Below are 18,147 nucleotides of genomic sequence, written 5' to 3'. Positions count from 1 at the left end.
AACAAAGCCTTGCGTCTCATTGGCTGGACATTAGTGACCTCGTGCAGTCTCCCTGGAGAGGGCACACACAGGAACCTGGAAGCAGCAGAGGAGGGACCCTGTCCGAGGCTCTCCTCAAGTTGGTGGTTAGCTGTTAGCTACCAACTCAGGGAGGCCGAGGAAGCAAACCTGTGGGTCAGGAGATCTCAAGCCTCATCAGAAAGCCGCTGGGTTGCCCAGGCCGGTGGCAACTATGCAGAGAATTCTGCGCGGTATTTTAAATTTCTTTTGGAGGCGGGCAGAATCTGATGGAAAACTCCAGATTCAAGGTAATCCTTTGGCTCTGAGAGTCGTTCTCCCCGTATCCCCCACCTAAGAAGACTCCTCAGAAAGGGTCTTCTCCACCATGAGGTTCTGTGGGGCTTGAATAGCGGGGAGGGACCGGCCGCCATGCATTGTGGCGGTTAAGTCTGAGGGTCCTTAAGTTGCCAAGCGGTTAGGCGAACAGTGAACTCTCCCTAAGTTCCGTTGGTGTGCCAAGGCAGGAAGCTGTTTGGATGAACTCAAAGGACACGTGACACGAGTCTTTGTGGGCTGTACTGTCTCTGCCTTTCCCAGGCAAGATGCCTCTGTGTAGTCCCCAGTGAAGGGGCGCATCTCACGTTGAGAGTGAATGTGGCCTTGTTTCCCAAGTACACACTATCTGATGCCAGGGGGCGGAGTCAGTCATAGGGAGGGTACCATGAAGGAAGGTGGCCGGTTGTCCCAGCAGGATACTGGAGCCAGATCCCCAAACATTACTTACCCATCGTGCTTGTGACCAATAAAAGGCAATTTGGAAACATGTCCTTACATCTGCTCAGACCTTTTAATGCTCTGTCAGAGTTTAGAGCCAGGGCTATGCATTTGCTGCTGGTGATGAGGCAGGCTTGCCCTAGTAATAGTGGGGGTTCCCAGAGCTTCCTGAGCAGGGAAGATGAGCGCTGCTGCACTTGTGCTCTCTGGGACAGGTCACCCACAGATGCCATGGAGGTGTCATTCGGTAGTCACAACCTTAGGGAGCAGAAATGGTTACTGTGTTCAGAGAAGTGACAATATGTGCTCACATCTGCACAGCTGGTCAGAGTAGGACTTGTGTGTCGCTTGTATTTGATGGGAGCCAGTGTGACCTTGGTTTACCTGTCTCATAGATAACTTCAAGCTGAAGTCTGTCAGAGGAATTGTGACCCATCTCTGCCCCGACTACAGCTGGATTAATGAAACCATCTTTTTCCATATCAGCGTGGTCATTGACAACATGCCTGTGAGCATTGGAAGAAGGGTCATTGCTCTTGTGGAAGAAGACGAAACAACTCATATACTGAAAGCAGTCAAGGTATGGCTGAGTTTACCCAGTGTGTCTTAACCTACTTCAATTTTTTTTCTCCCTTGGATTAAGACAGACACTAATGTAGACACAGAGTAAGTTTAATAGGCTTGTTCTCATATTTGCGCAGAGGCAGATGGAATGTCTTTGAGTTCAAGGAAAGACTGGTTTGCATTATATGTTCAGCTCATCAAAGGAGACAATATAAGGCCTTGTTTTAAACAGTCACTCTGATAAATGATATTCTGCTTTATTTATTTGTTCATTTCAGTTTTATACGGCAGAGTCTTGCCCTGTGCAATGTCCTCACATTGATTATGAACCCTTGGGCAGCCTCAAACTCTCTTAGGCAGTATACTGCCTACATTCACTTATTTCTTTCAGCGCTCTATGCATATATCAGCATGTAAACTTCAGCCATCCTGAATTTGACTTAAGGGTGCTAAAGGAAGACACAGACCTTGCTTTCTAATTGGCTTTCAAGTGGTCCTATACCATGAATTGGACCATCCACTCTACCCCATTTGGTTGTCAGGACCAAGAGCATCTTAGGATTTTTCTTTACAAGTCTAAGAATCTATCTGACTTCTTTGCTATGATTGTTAGTGGTGTTTCTATCGTGAAAAAAATTGAGAACTGGGAGAATACAAGTTTTCCAGGAGAACTTGGAAGTTATTAAAGATCCAATATGTCTGTGGGCTAGTGGAGAGTCAGAATGCACATTGCTCAGAATTCGTGATGCACACCCACCTGCATACTGACAGAACTGGTGGTAAATAGTCAGATAGGAACCAATTTCTTCTCTCCTCAGTGCAAAGGATCCTTTTAGAAAGGACAAAGGACCATCCCATCTGTACAGTGAGTGGGAAGTAGCAGCAGCAATTATTTAGGTTTTGAAAAGACATTCAGCAGCCTTTGATGTCTGTGTCTCCAGTTTCCATCAGGAGCTTAGAACAATAAGTATCATAATGAGTACATCCAAAGAATCACATGATGAGAAACATAGCCCACTAATTATTATGCGTGTGTCCCTTGTGATTCTAGATGCACTTTCAGCCACTCTCTGGTGTGTCTTTATGAGATATTTTAATAGCTTGCACAATGTTCAGTTTTGATTTTCAAACTAGTAGCCAGTCACTGTTTCTGGGTAATGAAAATTATCCAGTATGGCTTGTGGGAGATGTTTTTCTGCTGCGTGCTCATGTGACTATTCTCTTATTGTATAGAAAATGCTCATATTTTGTTTACTGAAGAAATTTTCAAAGGAAAACTACCTCCAGTAAGGGTCATAATCCTTGAAGAGTCAGAGTATTAGTGTTATTTCACACATATGTAAATGGAGCCCTAGCACTCCTTGTCTATGCAATCTCTTCTGGGGGGCTATCTCTCCCACTTCATCTCCTGCTCCTGCACTCAGGTCCAGAGAGGGAATAACATGCTTTCCTTCCTCGGTCTCCAAAATTGTCTACTCTTTCTTCTCTGTCAACTTTATTCTGCTCCACTCCCATCTCCCAGGGAACCCATTTCTCTTCCTTTGCATACACTGCAAAGCCCATTTCCTCAAATTACCCCACCAGTGTCACTCAGTCTAAACTGTTTTTTGTGTAAATGTGCAAAATTGTTTTCTAATTTCAGTTACAACTGTGACTATGACTTGTTTAGAAGTAGTTTTCAAATATATATATATATATTTGACTCTTGAATTTTGAGATCCTAGAAAGTAAGAGCACTGTTTTTCTAAGGTCAGAAGGTAGGTTTGTGAGAGCATTAAACACAGGTGTCAAATTCACATTTGCAAGGTCCTTGCCAATCCATGGAGCAAGCACAGACATAATTGATGCCATCATCTCAGGTCCATGGTATATCTTTAACGGGAAACATATGGTTTAAGTCTGAGAACAGATTAAAAGATTTCTGCTACAGGAGGGCTATTTTGGGAAGGCTAATGAAGTCCATTGTCTCTAACAAGGGGTCCTATGTCCTGCAAGCACCCTTCCAACTGTGTTAGGTCAACTCATTAAAGTGCTGTTGTTTTTGTGGTTAATCCTTGGTAAGCAAACAAACTCCTGCCTGCAATTTTTATTTTATCTTCAACCACTGTCTCCTTCTCTTATAGGTGAAAATTATGACTAATTGCGATTGTGATACTAAGCCATCAGAGCTTGACAGAGAACTTTGTATTATGTGTGTCACCTCGGTATCACGGGACAACATCTATATCAGCAAGGAAACTTCTATCCCTGCCCAGCTCTTTTCTGGAGGTAAGATTGATAGTTTTTAAAAACATAAATCAAGAGTGTGGGAAATATCTTTGAAATTGAAAGTAAGGCACAGTAAAGGGAAACGGGAACTCTTTTAAATAGCACCTAGTGATCCTGTCCCCTGAGAATGCCATCGTCCATGTGGCTTTCACTACTTAATTGATTTCTTTGAGTGTTTTGTTTTTTCACATAAGGTTTCTCTAAGTTACCTGAAACTCACTGTGTATCTGAGAATTGTTCATAACCTTAGGAGCCACCTTCCCCTTCTGAGTGCTGGGATCATAATCTTTGTGCCGCTACATCAGGATACATGTAAAATCTAGTCAATGATAGCATTACACAAGTCAGAGATTTATCTGGAAAATACTTTCATCACCTTAAAGCAAAGGTGCAGATAGGTCTCTTTCTTTTTGTGTACTCTTTCCTCAATATTCGACAGATAAGTTCTCATATTTTGTCCCTAGCCCAGGTACCAAGGTTCACACACATGATCTACCATGTACCCGGCTGCCATCCCCAAGGTGATATCAAAATGGCCACTTGATCAAGAAATCCAGTGTTCCTAGCCATACATTTCACTCTGAGACACACAGTTGCTAGTTATTCATGTCTGATGAATAAATCCATGTCTAATATCCATGTCTAATGAATAAATCATTGAAGATGAACCAGTGTTTAAAGGGCTTTAAGCTTCCTTTCTGTAGGAAGAATTAGAGATATCTGTCTAAGCATTTGGAAAAGTGACTTTACATTCAGGAAATGTTGGTCATCCTATTACAGTGACATAGGGCCTTAAGTAATGTGACATGATGTGAGTACAATAATATTTACACTTTTAATTTTCTTGGCTGTTTTAGAATTTATGCCTTACAAAGGAGACTTGCTGCTGATTGATTATTCCTTGAAGCCGGGCAATTCAAACATGAACATCCACACTGTGAGCCCCCTCAACTCCCAGAGGATCAGTGAGGTAATTTGTGTCCATGTTGCCCTTGTCATGGGTAGGTAGCTGCCTATCCTTCATTCCTGATTACTTTCTTGCCCAGAATTTTGTTTGGCAGTATATCCTTGCCAAAGTAGACATTTGTAGTCAGAGACTGCTCATTCGTTTACTGGCTGCTCAGACCTGAAATAATCACACAGAAACTGTATTCATTAAAACACTGCTCAGCCTATTAGCTCAGGCTTCTTATTAACTAATTTTTACATTTTAAGTTAACCCATTTCTATTATTCTGTGTAGAATTGCCACAAGGCTGTGGCTTACCGGGTAAAGTTTCAGCATCTGTCTCCTTTGGCAGCTACATGTTATCTCCCTAACTCCACCTTCTTTTCTACTCTCTCTCTCTCTCTCTGCTTGGAATTCCCACCTCGCCCTATTCTTTTCATAGGGCCAAGGCAGCTTCTTTATTAACCAATGGTAATAAAACACATTCACAGCATACAGAGGGAAATCCCACATAAGACATGTTCATAAATTGAAAAAGAACTAATAGAAAATAATGTAGAATATACACATACTTAATTCCTAGGCTGTGTGCTTTACTTGACGTTAGGATGTTCTGTGAACAGCAGTTAGAAAGCACCTTGACTGTGAGGCAATTGTGCGTAAACGTTGAGTGCACTGGGTTTGAGGTGTTCAGCCTGCTGATAAAGGTGGGTAAGACCATGGTTGGTACAGCCTGAGAATTAGATGTAAAGTCAGGGTGGTATACTGTGTGCCCATATTGGTTAACACGAATGGCACATCCTCTCATCACACGGGAGATAGAGTGTGGGGCCACCTTGGGTAGCTTGAGGGACATGTCTTCTCATCACATAGGAATAGAATGTGTCGATACAGTTTCCAGGTATTCCCTGTGTGTCTAGGATGAGAATCAGTGATGGGCCAAGGGACCTGCTGATGAGAGCCAAGGGGTTGTTGAGGGTCATCTGTGGTGGGCTCTGCTCCTCCATACTCAGTGTCTTCATTTCTCTTCATAGGTCTGTGTGACCAGTATTAATGGAAGAACTGGCGTGGTAGATGACTTCATCTTTTTTACCCTGGATTCTCTCCATACTCTTCCTGGTTATATACCTGCATTAAACGATATTGTTAATGTGGTTGTGGTAGACAGCATTCAATCGCACTACACCTGTAGAGTGGTAGCTATGTTTCCAGTGAAGATGTTGTATTAACCAATCATTTAAAATCCTTTGTAATTTTACTACTGGGCAATAATGCCGATTAAATAAAGTTGTTTGAATGAGCAAATAAATATGTATGCAGTCAAGACTTTTTATTTTCAACACTCTTGGTTTTTTTGTTGGTGATATGGATTCACTTTTGGAAGATGACCTATCAAGTAAAAATTGTGCCCAGTAGATTCTTGAATATAAAAGAAACACCTTGCCCTTAGGTCAAATTCACAATTATCCTTATGCAAAAGTATATACTTTGTTGCCAATGGAAGCTCTTTCTATGCTAGCATTTAACCTTCATACAAATAAAGGTGTTGAGTGTTTTCCCATCTTGTATCAGTTAGACTAGCTCTTGGTACATATTATAGGCAGATTTTTTAAAGATTTTAGTAAATACATTCACTGTGCAGCAGTTTGCACAATTTTAATAGTGGGGATTAAATTGTTCAACATTCTATTAGGAGCTCATTTGTTCATTTAAATGAGAACATTATCCTATGTTAAAATATGATCTGTGAGTGAATTTTAGGAATAGAAATAGCTTTTTGCATACATGAATCATGTGGAATCATCAAAGCTTGCTGTTTGAAATTCATATTGGTTTTCCTATGGTAAAGGGTCTCAGAATATCTTACATCTGTACCTCATAAAATTTCTTTTTTCTCTTTGATGAAATTTAAATGCGTCCTTGGGTCAGTGGCATTTGAGTGAGGGGGAAGTGGTTTTGTCTTCAGCTCTGGAGCACTATCTATAACTTGACCATATTTCCTAGCCCCCAGCAAATAGTTTGACTTTTGATTTTTTCATCAGTCTACTCCACCCAATTTTTCTGCTCTATCTCATAATATAGTAAAAGGATATGTCTTGATGAGTTTAAGCTTTGGCTTACTGATTATTTGCACAAATTCTGTAAATTCTTTATTATCTAATGCAGTTGATGGAGGAAGGTCATTGGTTAAATAAAAAAAAAAAACTGCTTGGCCCCCATTGGTTAGAAGATAGGTGGGAGGAGTAACAGAACAGAACGCTGGGAGGAAGAGGACGTGAGCTCAGACTCCACAGCTCTCATCTCGGGAGCAGACGCCTCAGAGAGACGCCATGCTCCCAGCTCCCAGGCAGATGCACGCGATGAAGCTCCGACCCAGGATGGACATAGGATAGAATCTTCCTGGTAAGCGCAGCTCGTGGGCTACAGCAGATTATTAGAAATGGGCTAGTCCAGGTGCGAGAGCTAGCCTAGAAGAGGCTAGATAGAAATGGGCCAAGCAGTGATTAAATGAATACAGTTTGTGTGTTGTTATTTCGGGCATAAGCTAGCCGGGCAGCCGGGGTAATGGGGACGCAGCCCCGCCGCCCTTATTGCTACAGATGGCGCCCGGACATGATGGACTAAATCCACTTAAAAACCTGAGAAGGCTTAAAAATAAGGGAGAGAGAGTTTAACACAGATTTTTGCTGTTTGTTGGTGGCGTGCTGTAGAGAGATTTCCTGATTCGGCAACAGCAGCAGAAAAAATGCTGTGTCATTTTAAAGCGCAGCGTCTTGGGGCTGTGCTGCCAGTGTGAACTCTGGCTTTAAAGCATTTGTGACACTCTGCTTGCTAGAGGCAAGCAAGCGCTCTCATCTAAGAGAAGCTTCCTGACTCAGCTTTAGCTGCAAAACCCTGCAGCTCATTAAGAGGTCCTGCCACAAAACACTTAAATGGTGTTGACGAAAAGCTGAACGCATGCTTTTCGGTTTTCAGCCGTAGCAGGAAAAAAGCTGCGCCGTTTAAAAATGCCTGCTTTCTGGGCCATCCTGCCAGGACACACTCTGACTGTTTGAGGCATGAGGGCCGGCTACCGAGAGAGGACTTGAATGTTATCTGTTGTAGCTCGCTGGCTGGCAGGGACCTTGAAACGCCATAGAGTTGTGGCTATAAACATGGCTGAAGCCTGTATATCCACCATGAGGCTGGAAAGATAAAGAATGGACTGGATCTAGCTGGCAAAGCCACGGCTTTAATCCCACCCATATTGCTCAGTAATTTAAAGGCTCTTGTGGTCAGAAAAAGAGAGATATACAGTAAAGAGAGCGTCAAAGACAAAGAAAATTTCTAAATGGTTTACTGTGTGTTAAAAATATATGCAGACTAAAAGTTAAAATTCTTAAAGTAAAAAACAAAAATAAGGAAGAAAGAGAGTAGTTGGGTGTGGTAGTACACACCTTTAATCCCAACACTTGGGAGGCAGAGGGAGATTGACCTCTGTGACTTCAAGGTGTGGTAGCACATGCCTTTAATCCCAGTGCCTAGAAGGCAGAGACAAACAGATCTCTATGAGTTCATGGTATAGTAGCATACACCTTTAATCCCGAATGCCTGGGAGGCAGAGACAGGCAGATCTCTGAGAGTTCAAGGACAGCCTGGTCTACAGAGTTACTTCAGGTCAAAGATATAGAGAACCTGTCTCAAAAAGCAAAAAGTTAAAAGTAAAAATAAATGAAATAGAAGTTAAAACAAAGCTGTACAAAGATAGAAAATAGACAGAGAATTTTGATACTGTATGCTATTATGCTCTCTTTGAATTGTTTGAATGCTGAGGAAGGAGCAACAGATGCCAAAAGATATTTATTTATAAATGCTGCTGAACTAATCCAACATAGATGTTTTGATGCCTTGACTTTGAAATTTGGATCTAAGGACATGATGCTTTGGAAAGGAGTTTCTTATTTTGTTTTCACAGAGGATGAAACCCTGTTCATTTCTTCTATTCCGATTTGGTATGATGGACCACGTCCTCCTGAAGGGTTGGTGTGAACACCTTCAGAAAATTGCTTCGCTCAACTGCCAACTGAGATGAAACTAGCACACAGGTTATACCATGAAAGACCTAATTAATGATGCCTCCATTCAGCAGGAAGAAGTTTGGAGAGAAATAACTGCTCCCATATTCCCAAAAAATGTTTATAAATGTTCTTTTACATTTAAAGGGGGATATGATATAGGTATGAATAATTTGCATTAGTATAGATTTTGCTTTATTGATAGAGATTTACGGTCAATTTTGTTATATGCATATGTATTTCTGATATTGATTAAGGTATTGTGATTGTGTAGTTCATTATTAAAATGTAATGTATAATTAGGAAATATAGGTTGTTGATGGATAATCATAAATAATAGTCAAGTTTGTAGTCATGTTAGTTAATATTTTCTAGATGTGCGTAGATATATTTTAGATAGGCATTCTTCATATTTTTCAAAGATTATAGAATATGGCATTTTAAATGTTTTAATAACTTAGGACTTTTCATGACAATGAGACACTCTGCTCCTCGCAGCACCAATCTACTTCAAGAGGAAGATGGGCATCGAAGAGGCTCGTTATGGAGTTTGATAGCCATTTGGGCAAGAAACTGCTCTTGCCTGGACTATTGCATAAACTGGACACAGAGAACCCACAGAGAGAGGACTACTGAACTTGGCTAAGGTGAGATGATCTTTTGGGGTTCCTGATTCATGGAAGAGTCTGCGAGACATTCTGCAGGACACAACAGATAGTGACTGAACTGACTTTGAATTTTCCTGCTTTATGGAAATGTCTGCTGGATACCATGGGCCTGAAGGCTGAAGATGGATGCCTCAATGGTACAGAGGAACTTTGGGTGACTGTCCAGGCAGCGAGATGTCTCTGTCATTTCTAGAGTTTTAAAAGTTGCTTTTTTCTTGTTTGCTTAGGTAGTATTGTATCTTTCTGGAGTCTTTGATGGAGTTAAGAATAGTTAGTTATAGTTTTCCTTAGTTATGATAAAGATTATTGTAACTTTTACTTGATAACTGTTTCGTTATATGTAATTTTGCTATGTTAAAGTTAAAGCCTTTTTTTTTTGTTTAAACCGAAAAAGGGGAAATGATGGAGGAAGGTCATTGGTTAAATAAAAAGAAACTGCTTGGCCCCCATTGGTTAGAAGATAGGTGGGAGGAGTAAACAGAACAGAACGCTGGGAGGAAGAGGAAGTGAGCTCAGACTCCACAGCTCTCATCTTGGGAGCAGACACCTCAGAGAGACGCCATGCTCCCAGCTCCCAGGCAGACGCACGCGATGAAGCTCCGACCCAGGATGGACATAGGATAGAATCTTCCTGGTAAGCGCAGCTCGTGGGCTACAGCAGATTATTAGAAATGGGCTAGTCCAGGTGCGAGAGCTAGCCTAGAAGAGGCTAGATAGAAATGGGCCAAGCAGTGTTTAAAAGAATACAGTTTCCATGTAATTATTTCGGGTAAAGCTAGCCGTGGGGGCGGCCGGGTGCCGGGGACGCAGCACGCCGCTCCAATTACTACATGCAGTTCTGCACAAATGTGGACTAGTCAGCCAGGGTTCTCAGGGCCCTGACTGAAGATGCAGAAAGAAAGAAAGAAATGAAGATGGCAAGGAGTGGGCAGATTCGAAGGCCTGCTAGCCACCTGGAGCCATGACAAAGGCAGCAAGGAGTAAGTAGGCAAAAGGGGGAGGTCTACTTGCCATTCAGGGCCATGGTGATGTCTGAGCAGGGATGCTGCCAAGGGCCATGTCTGGGTCCCTGGTCCTATAGTAGCCAGGCTGTAGCATGAATAATAAAATCTCAGAGAGAAATATTGGGGTTCAGCGAAGCAAAGCAGTCAACCACTAAAGAACTCTTACCTCTAAGAAATCTTCAGACTGAAAAGAGAATGAGATCCTATCTCATCTGCCTTATATTCCTCTCTGCTGCTGGTATTAAAGGCCTGCAACACCCCTACCTAACCTTTATAACTAAGTAGTATGACTGCTGGGATTAAAGGTTTTGTGCCACTGTTGTAGAAGGGAGGCTGCTTGTTGGTTCCCTACCGCCCAGCTAGCTTAGACCTGATAATCACACAGAAACCATATTATTTAAATCACTGCTTGGCTCATTAGCTCTAGGTTCTTATTGCCTAACTCTTACATATCAATTTAACCTATCTTCATTAATCTGTGATTAATGAAAGTGGCTTACCAGCAAAGTTTTGGCATGTCTGACTCTGGTGCCTGCTCCATGGAGTCTCTCTAACTCCACTCTTCTTTTTCCCAGCTTACAGCCTAGCTTTCCCTGCCTAGTTCTGTTCTTCCCTGCCATAGGCTCAAAGCAATTCTTTTTTCATTAACCAATAAAGCAACACATAGACAGAAGGACCTCCTACACCATGCCACCAATGCCTGGCCTGTATGGTTGACTAGCGTGGCTAGCTTTGCACTATAATATTCAGGCAAGCTTTATTTGTTAGATCATAAACAAAATGTCACCATGTTTCCCCCTTTTTGTCTAATATAAAAAGGTTATAACTAATATAAGAAAAACAATATAAAATAAGTATAATAACTATATACAATGTATACAGGCAATAAGTACACCCACAATGTCTACTACATTTGGATTTTACAAATTCAGAGAAAATGCTCCATTATCTGTCCTATCTTGGTGAGTCTGAGGACTTGTACCTAATTTACTCTCTATCATAACTTGCATTACCATTCAAAACTATATTTTGATATCTCTCAACCTTACACATTTTACATCTCTTTAGGGAGTTTCTTTTTTTCTTTTTATGGAAAACTATATCAATCTATTCCTGGGATCTTTATAATCCCTTTTTGTTTATTTAATATATCATTTAGAGGCAATTTGATCTTTCTATAACTTCTGGACATGTAGGGTTGTGTGGTATACCTGCAATATGCTTATATATAATATTAAACAAAAACTATTTCGTTTTCTTAGAATCAGATACTGGAGCAGTGTCTGTCTTTATTTGTACAGGTATACCCATGATGGCCATAACTTTTAGACAACATATGATTACCAAATCAGCATTTTCTGAACTCAAAGCAGTTGTCCACTGGAAACCTGAGTATCAATGGTGTGATGTACATATTTTAGTTTTCCAAATTCTACAAAATAGAACACACCCATCTGCCAGATTTCATTCCTTTGAGTACCCTTTGGGTTACTTCCTGCAGGTAGTGGTGTTTGGTTGTATAAAGAATAAATAGGGTATCTCCTTATAATTTCCTTGGCTTGTTGCCATGTGATGAAAAAGTCCTTTTTTGAATCTTTGCTACTGACATGATATTTTTTATGAAGTTCCGAGCACATTTTCTATCAATAATTGCTCGATTTCTGCATTACCTTGTGCTACAGGACCTGGCAGGCAGACCAGTATGGGATCAGATTTTTGATATGTATATGGGATGATTCCTATTCCCAGTTGTATCTTGTAATTGAATAAAGTCAATTCTGTATCATCCGGTATAAATTTAGAGGTATCAATATGTAAAACAACTCTTTCTGCATATTGCAAATCAGCAACTATATTGACAGGTTCCTTAAAGTCCTTTAGTACCATGAGAATAGCATATAATTCTGACTTTTGAACAGAATCATAAGGACTTTGTTCTACTTTACTTAAATTTTCTGTTTTGTAACCTGCCATCCCTGATTTATTTGTATCAGTATAGAATGCAGGGGCCCCAGTTATTAGTGTGTCCCATATGACATGAGGAAGGATCCAGTTACTTCTCTTTATAAGCTGAATTCTTTTGCCTTTGGGATATTAGTTGTTAATATCAATCAAAAAAATTACTACAAGCTCTTTGTCAGGGTTCACTTTTTGCCCATAATTTGTCAATTTTATCATTAGTAAATGGCACTATGCTCCTTTCTCCTTTCAGGAGACTACCCTTCTTTCTTCCTTAAGGACAGATAGCAAAGCAGTTATAGTTATAGTTATAGTTATAGTCCTTCTCTGCTAATTCTTCTGTTTCTATCAAGCAGTTTTGTTATCTGTCCCAAGCCTACAATCTAACCTGCCATGATCTCTGTGTCAACCAGGCCTCCACTCTCACTCCTAAAGAGTGAGTTTGGGGTAAATCAGAAGCTAGACAGTATGCAGACCAAACCCACTTAGCGGACAATATGGTTCCTATGGCTGACATGGCATTGCCAGCTACAGAGCCCTATTGGGATTATCAGCCAGGTCAAAATGGCCACCATAGGTGGGACCTCATGCTTGGTTGTCTCCTTCAGCGACATTGGACAATGTTGTTAATATTGATAAGCTCCAAGAGATTACACAGAAATCTGATAAAAATCCAGTCATTTTTCTAAATCAATATACTTGCCTTGACCCAGGCTCCCCAGTATGAGCCACGGTCCTGGCCATTCATTTAATTTCTCAGTCAGTGCCAGAAATGTATTATTTCCTTAGCTCATTTTAAGTCAAAAAATTAAAAGAAAACACAATAATATACATGGTTTAGAGTTTTTGTGTATATTTTATTTTTATGTTATTACTTTTTTATTAGTTTAATATTTATTATTTTTATTTTTAAATCTATGTTGATTGTATGTTTTATATTATAACTTTATATATTGTTAAATCCTATGTACATTTATCTAACACTGTGACCCATTTAGAGGTCTTTTTATTTCAATTTGTTTTTATTGTGTATTTGTAATAATTTTTTAACCAGAAGTGTTTTTTTATATGTTAATTGGGCATGGATAGGACCAACTTTGCGGCCTTGTCTATTTGTTTTGCCCAGTCCAAAATGGCAGAGGCATGTTTACTGTCTCTGCAAGTCATGTACTCTACTCTAGCTCCAGGGATGTAGCCTGTCTGTTATCATTAAGCAACTAGTAGCATGCTAGTTTAATTGCTTTAAATTCTTGTCCTCCTGAAAGACCCAGAGCTGTTTGTACAACTAGCACAGAACCAGAAAGCCTTTTTAAAGGAGCCACATAGTTTTTGTTGTTACTGCTGAGTCAGGAAGTCTTTTTTTATAGAGGAGCTGTGACTTTGCTAGCTGTCAGCAAACACATCCTATGTGGCGGGGCGGGGGGGGGGGGAAGAGCACAGCTATCAAGAAGCTGTCCTTAGCTCCCGATTTTGTAGGTCTAGAAGTCCTCTTTTTTTGAAGCTTTTTTTTAGATCTTATGTGGATCCATGTCCCACATTGGGTACCATTCTGTAGGCAGAGACTGCTTGTTCATTTTCCAGCTGCTCAGACCCAAAATAATCACACAGAAACTATATTAATTAAAACACAGCTTGGCCTATTAGCTTAGGCTCTTTATTAACTAACTCATATCTTAAATTAACCCATTTTTATTATTTTATATTTTACCACAAGGCTCATGGTTTACTGGCAATGTTCCAGTGCATCTGTCTCCTTCAGCAGCTACATGGCATCTTTTTGACTTCGCCTATTCTCTGTATATATTTTGTTTAGTTTGGCTATATTTTTCCCTGCTATAGGCCAAAACAGCTTTATTCATTAACCAATAAAAGCAACACATATATAGAAGGACATCATTAGAAATAAATTAAAAAAGCTGAGAAGGGTCCCCCAAACCCTCATATAGGAATGGTAAATATGGCATTTAAGATTTTTGATGCCCAAGAGGAGGCATCATCTTCCCAATAGGCTAGGCTGCAACAAAAGACTACACTCCAAGCCCATGCCTTGGAAGCTGCCCTGAGGCCACTGGTAACCTCACAATGGGGATGGTGACAGGGAAAATCCATGGGGCTCCATCCTGCCAGAACTTAGCCCAAGCTTGGAGTCTGGTATATGCAGGTGGAAGCTCTGCCTCAGTCTCCCCTCCACATCTCTCTTTCTCCAAACTCATCTCAGTCTCAGACAGCCCAGAAAATTGTGGTCCAGAGATGCTCAAGACCATGCCTAAAGGGTATTTAAATGGCTCATAAGGAAAGGTCATACGGTTTTTCAGTCTCCTCTCTGGGGACCAGAGACAGAATCATACGGAAGCATTTTACCAATAAACCTGGAATTTTTATGCTTAATTCACTTGATTTAGCTTGCTTCATTGGCAGAAAGATTTAATATCAAGGTACAAAAACATTTCACATGGTCCTACCACAACCAAAGCCTGGGGATGCTCATGGCCCATGTTGCCTCCAAAGGTCACATGAAGCCTGGGGTCTTGGCTGGAACCTGTGGCCTTACTTGTGTCCAAGGACCATGCTACTACAAGAAACATTCTGATCTGAGTGGCCAGGCTACCACTTGGAGCTAGGATGTTGAACAGGCCAAGTTGCTGCCTGGGGCCATGTCTGGGTCCATGAACCACCTGTAGTTGGGGTGTGTGTTGAAGTTTGTGGCCCAGGTTGCCACTAGGATACACACAGAGGCCCAGGATCTGGGCCAGAGCCTGAAGCTTGGTTGGACTCTGGGGTCCATGCCACAGCAGGGACCATACAGATATGGGTGGCTTGTGCTGCCACCTTGGGCCTTAGTGTCATCCTGGCCCAGGTTGCTTCTCAGGGCCATGTCTGGGTCCACGGCCCTGTAGTGGCCAGGGTCTAGATTGATATATGTGGCTCCTGTTGCCACTGAGTACCATGAAGATGAGCAGGGTCAGACCAGCCACCTGGTGTCTGAGGGCCAGGATGCATGCAGAACTGTAGTGATATTTTGTTTGTGCTCTAACAGATAAAGTTTGCCAGAGGATCAGAGTGTGAAGCTTGCCACTAGTTTGCCATAGAGGCCAGGCAGTGGTGGCACACACCTTTAATCCCAGCACTCGGGAGACAGAAGCAGATGTATCTCTGTGAGTTCAAGGCCACCCTGGGCTACTCAAGATCAATCTGTCTAAGAGACTCAGAGTCAGGCAGTGTTGGCTCACACCTTCAATCCCAGTACTTGGGAGTTACGAACCTTTATCCCCCACACTAGGGAGGTAGAGACAGGAAGGGACATGGCTGGGCAGAGAGAAGAATAAAAGGCAGGAAGAGACAGGAGCTCAGGCATTCAGTCTGAGTATTCCTTATGATCCTTTTCTGTTGTTGGTTTAGAGGAAAGGGAAGCTGGGATACTCTACACTCACTTCATGGAGAGTTTGTCAGATTCTCCAGATTCTGCCACTAGTGAGCTACTGTTCACTTTTTGTCTTTTTGTTTGCAAAAATGGTCCCCTTTTGTTCTCTAGAAGAAATTTTCATTATACTAATGTGTTCCTAATGTGTATACAGGCACGTCTGTGCGCATGCATGCACACACACACACACACACACACACACACACACACCCCACTGCTGTGCTTTGGATTCTCCCTTTCTCCAACAACAGGAAAGCTGTGAAAGGTCTACATGGGGTCGATCTCTTCATTGTCAGTACTACTGGGTTGCTCATTGTTGTGGGAAACTGCTCTTATACACTGTGAAGATTTGTTACTTATATTAGTTTAATAAAACCCTGATTGGCTAGTAGCCAAGCAGGAAGTATAGGGAGAGTGGCCAGACTAAGAGAATTCTGGGAAGAGGAAAGGCAGAGAGTCAGTCACCAGTCAGATGCAGAGGAAGCAAGATGAGAATGCTGCACTGATAAAAGGTACCAAGCCACATGGCTAAACAGAGAAGAATTATGGGTTAATTTAAGTTGTAAGAGCTAGTTAATAATAAACCTGAGGTAATAGACCAAACCATTTATAATTAATATAAGACTCCGTGTATTTCTTTGGGACTGAAGGGCTGCGGGACTGGGTGGGACAGACACTTCCATATACAACTCATATTAATCTTCTACTTCTTCAAGTCACATACATTTTCTCCTAACATGGGCACCACCAACTCTAAACTCTTACCCCTTCAATGTATGCTAATGAATTTCTCCCTACGGTCTAGGAAAGAATATGGGTGCACACTCTCTAAAAGAAGACTGTGCACTTACTGTGAGATTGAATGTCCCTCTTTATGAAGTGGGGTGGCCATTACCAGTTCCCTGGACCTTTGCTATTGCAAAAGTAGTTTGGGTCCATATTGGACCCAGGCCACCCTGATCAATTTCTTTATATTAACCAATGTTTGTCACCTGTTCAAAACTCACTCGCTTGTCTTAAGGTTTGTGCTTGATAATCCTCTGCCTTGGTTTCTAAAAATGTTTATCACCAGCCTCCTGCTGCATGTCCTGTCCTGCCTAGGGATCAAGGACCTGTTTTTTCTTCCCCCTTCCTATAACCCACATTAATTGCTATCATCCCCAATTTACCCATCTCCAGATTCATCCTGCTTCTCCCAACCTCAAGCCCCTCTGTCCCGTGTCACAACACTCTATCCACTTCTGGTCCTTACCCCCATCCTAAATTCCTTGACTTCCCCTTCTGTATCTAGATATGTCCTTTCTAATCCCCTTCTCCCTCTGTGACTACCACTATTCCTCCTGGAGATATCCAGTTTCCCCACCTCCCCTCACTTCCTTCACTGCCCTTGGCTCCTGCTTAGGAGAACATCATGCTCTGGACCTGATTCAATTCCTGACCTCTGTCTTTCCCTTGTGACAGGTCCCACCACCTCCTGGGGCAGGGGACAACAAACTTAGAGGAAGGGTGTCACCCTTTCCTGATCTATATTCCTTTCTCTACTTCAGATCTGTGTAACTGAAAAATCCAGACAACCTCTCCCTTTTCTAATAAATCCCAAGCATTAACCATCCTCCTCTAACTTGTCCTCTGTACCTGGAATGGTTGCCAGAAGCTCCTTCTGTTTACTTCAGAGGAAAGGCATCATACTGAGACAAAGGCAAAAAAAGGCTTTTTGACCTCAGCCACTGATATGAGTATGGGTGTTTTAAGGCTACTTAACTCTCTAGAAAGCTTTCCCATCCAAACGTCCTGTCTGGAACCCCAGTATGTATGCCGATTCCTAGGCCATGGGACACTTTTCACTGTTGTGTTATGACTGAAATTCAGAGTGAAGCTTGAAAACCCACAAGTTTGCCTAAGACTGCTAAGGTTCTTTGGGGAGCAGAAGAATTTCCTGGGTCCATTTTTTGAACAACTACAGGAAGCTTTCCAAATTTACACCCTTTCTACTAACTGGATCTGTAAAGTGCTAGGGTATAAAATTTAGCCTTTTCCCCCCAAACAACCCTGGATATGCACAGAAAAGTTCCAAAAGCTAGAGGATTTTGCAGGGATGAATAGTTCAAAGCTCATCAAAATTGTCCAGTTTTTCAGTAACAAAAATAGAAACAAAAACAAGCTATCTTCCAGTGAGGATTGACTTCATTCTTTGCCTTCTAATCTCAAGTCTTCAGTATAATTCCTGTCTCCTGACCTTCTTTTGCTGCCTAGTGTCCAAATAATGGGAGGATCACTCACATATCTAAAGCATCTAAACTTCCATTGTTCATTCTCACCTTCTGTTCACGAACACAACAGGATTGGGACTGTCATTAAGTCACCAGAAACACACTTTAGCCTAGACTGTCACCGAGTTTCTAGATGGAAGTTTTGACTTCGACTAGTCTCAGGAGACTTAAATCCTGTCATCCAGATGAAGCTGTGTGCTGGGGTGGAGGTAAGTC

The 18,147-nt window shown here is 41.6% G+C and overlaps 1 protein-coding gene across 1 annotated transcript; it reads left to right on the top strand.

The window, feature by feature from the left end:
* Positions 1-232: 232 nt before the first annotated feature.
* On the top strand, positions 233-5,783 carry LOC121437496 (cancer/testis antigen 55-like). Its single transcript, XM_041637362.1, has 5 exons — positions 233-308; positions 1,170-1,354; positions 3,462-3,606; positions 4,464-4,576; positions 5,589-5,783. Exons 1-5 carry the CDS (start codon positions 233-235, stop codon positions 5,781-5,783), a joined length of 714 nt encoding a protein of 237 aa, XP_041493296.1.
* The last annotated feature ends 12,364 nt before the right edge of the window (positions 5,784-18,147 follow it).

This window comes from Microtus oregoni, unplaced genomic scaffold (assembly GCF_018167655.1).
Source record: "Microtus oregoni isolate MIOR12 unplaced genomic scaffold, Mior012 000052F_ref0000163, whole genome shotgun sequence".
In the NCBI taxonomy this organism is placed as follows: Eukaryota; Metazoa; Chordata; class Mammalia; order Rodentia; family Cricetidae; genus Microtus; species Microtus oregoni.
The sequence above is the reverse complement of the archived record's forward strand: the minus strand, read 5'-3'. Positions and strand labels throughout refer to the sequence as shown.

Bases quoted from the DNA above. Each gene is read 5' to 3' on its own strand.
- LOC121437496 (XM_041637362.1), top strand. From the start codon at position 233: ATGCAGAGAATTCTGCGCGGTATTTTAAATTTCTTTTGGAGGCGGGCA. The intron at 309-1,169 runs GTAATCCTTTGG...CCTGTCTCATAG, and splicing joins TGGAAAACTCCAGATTCAAG to ATAACTTCAAGCTGAAGTCT. The intron at 4,577-5,588 runs GTAATTTGTGTC...TTCTCTTCATAG, and splicing joins ACTCCCAGAGGATCAGTGAG to GTCTGTGTGACCAGTATTAA.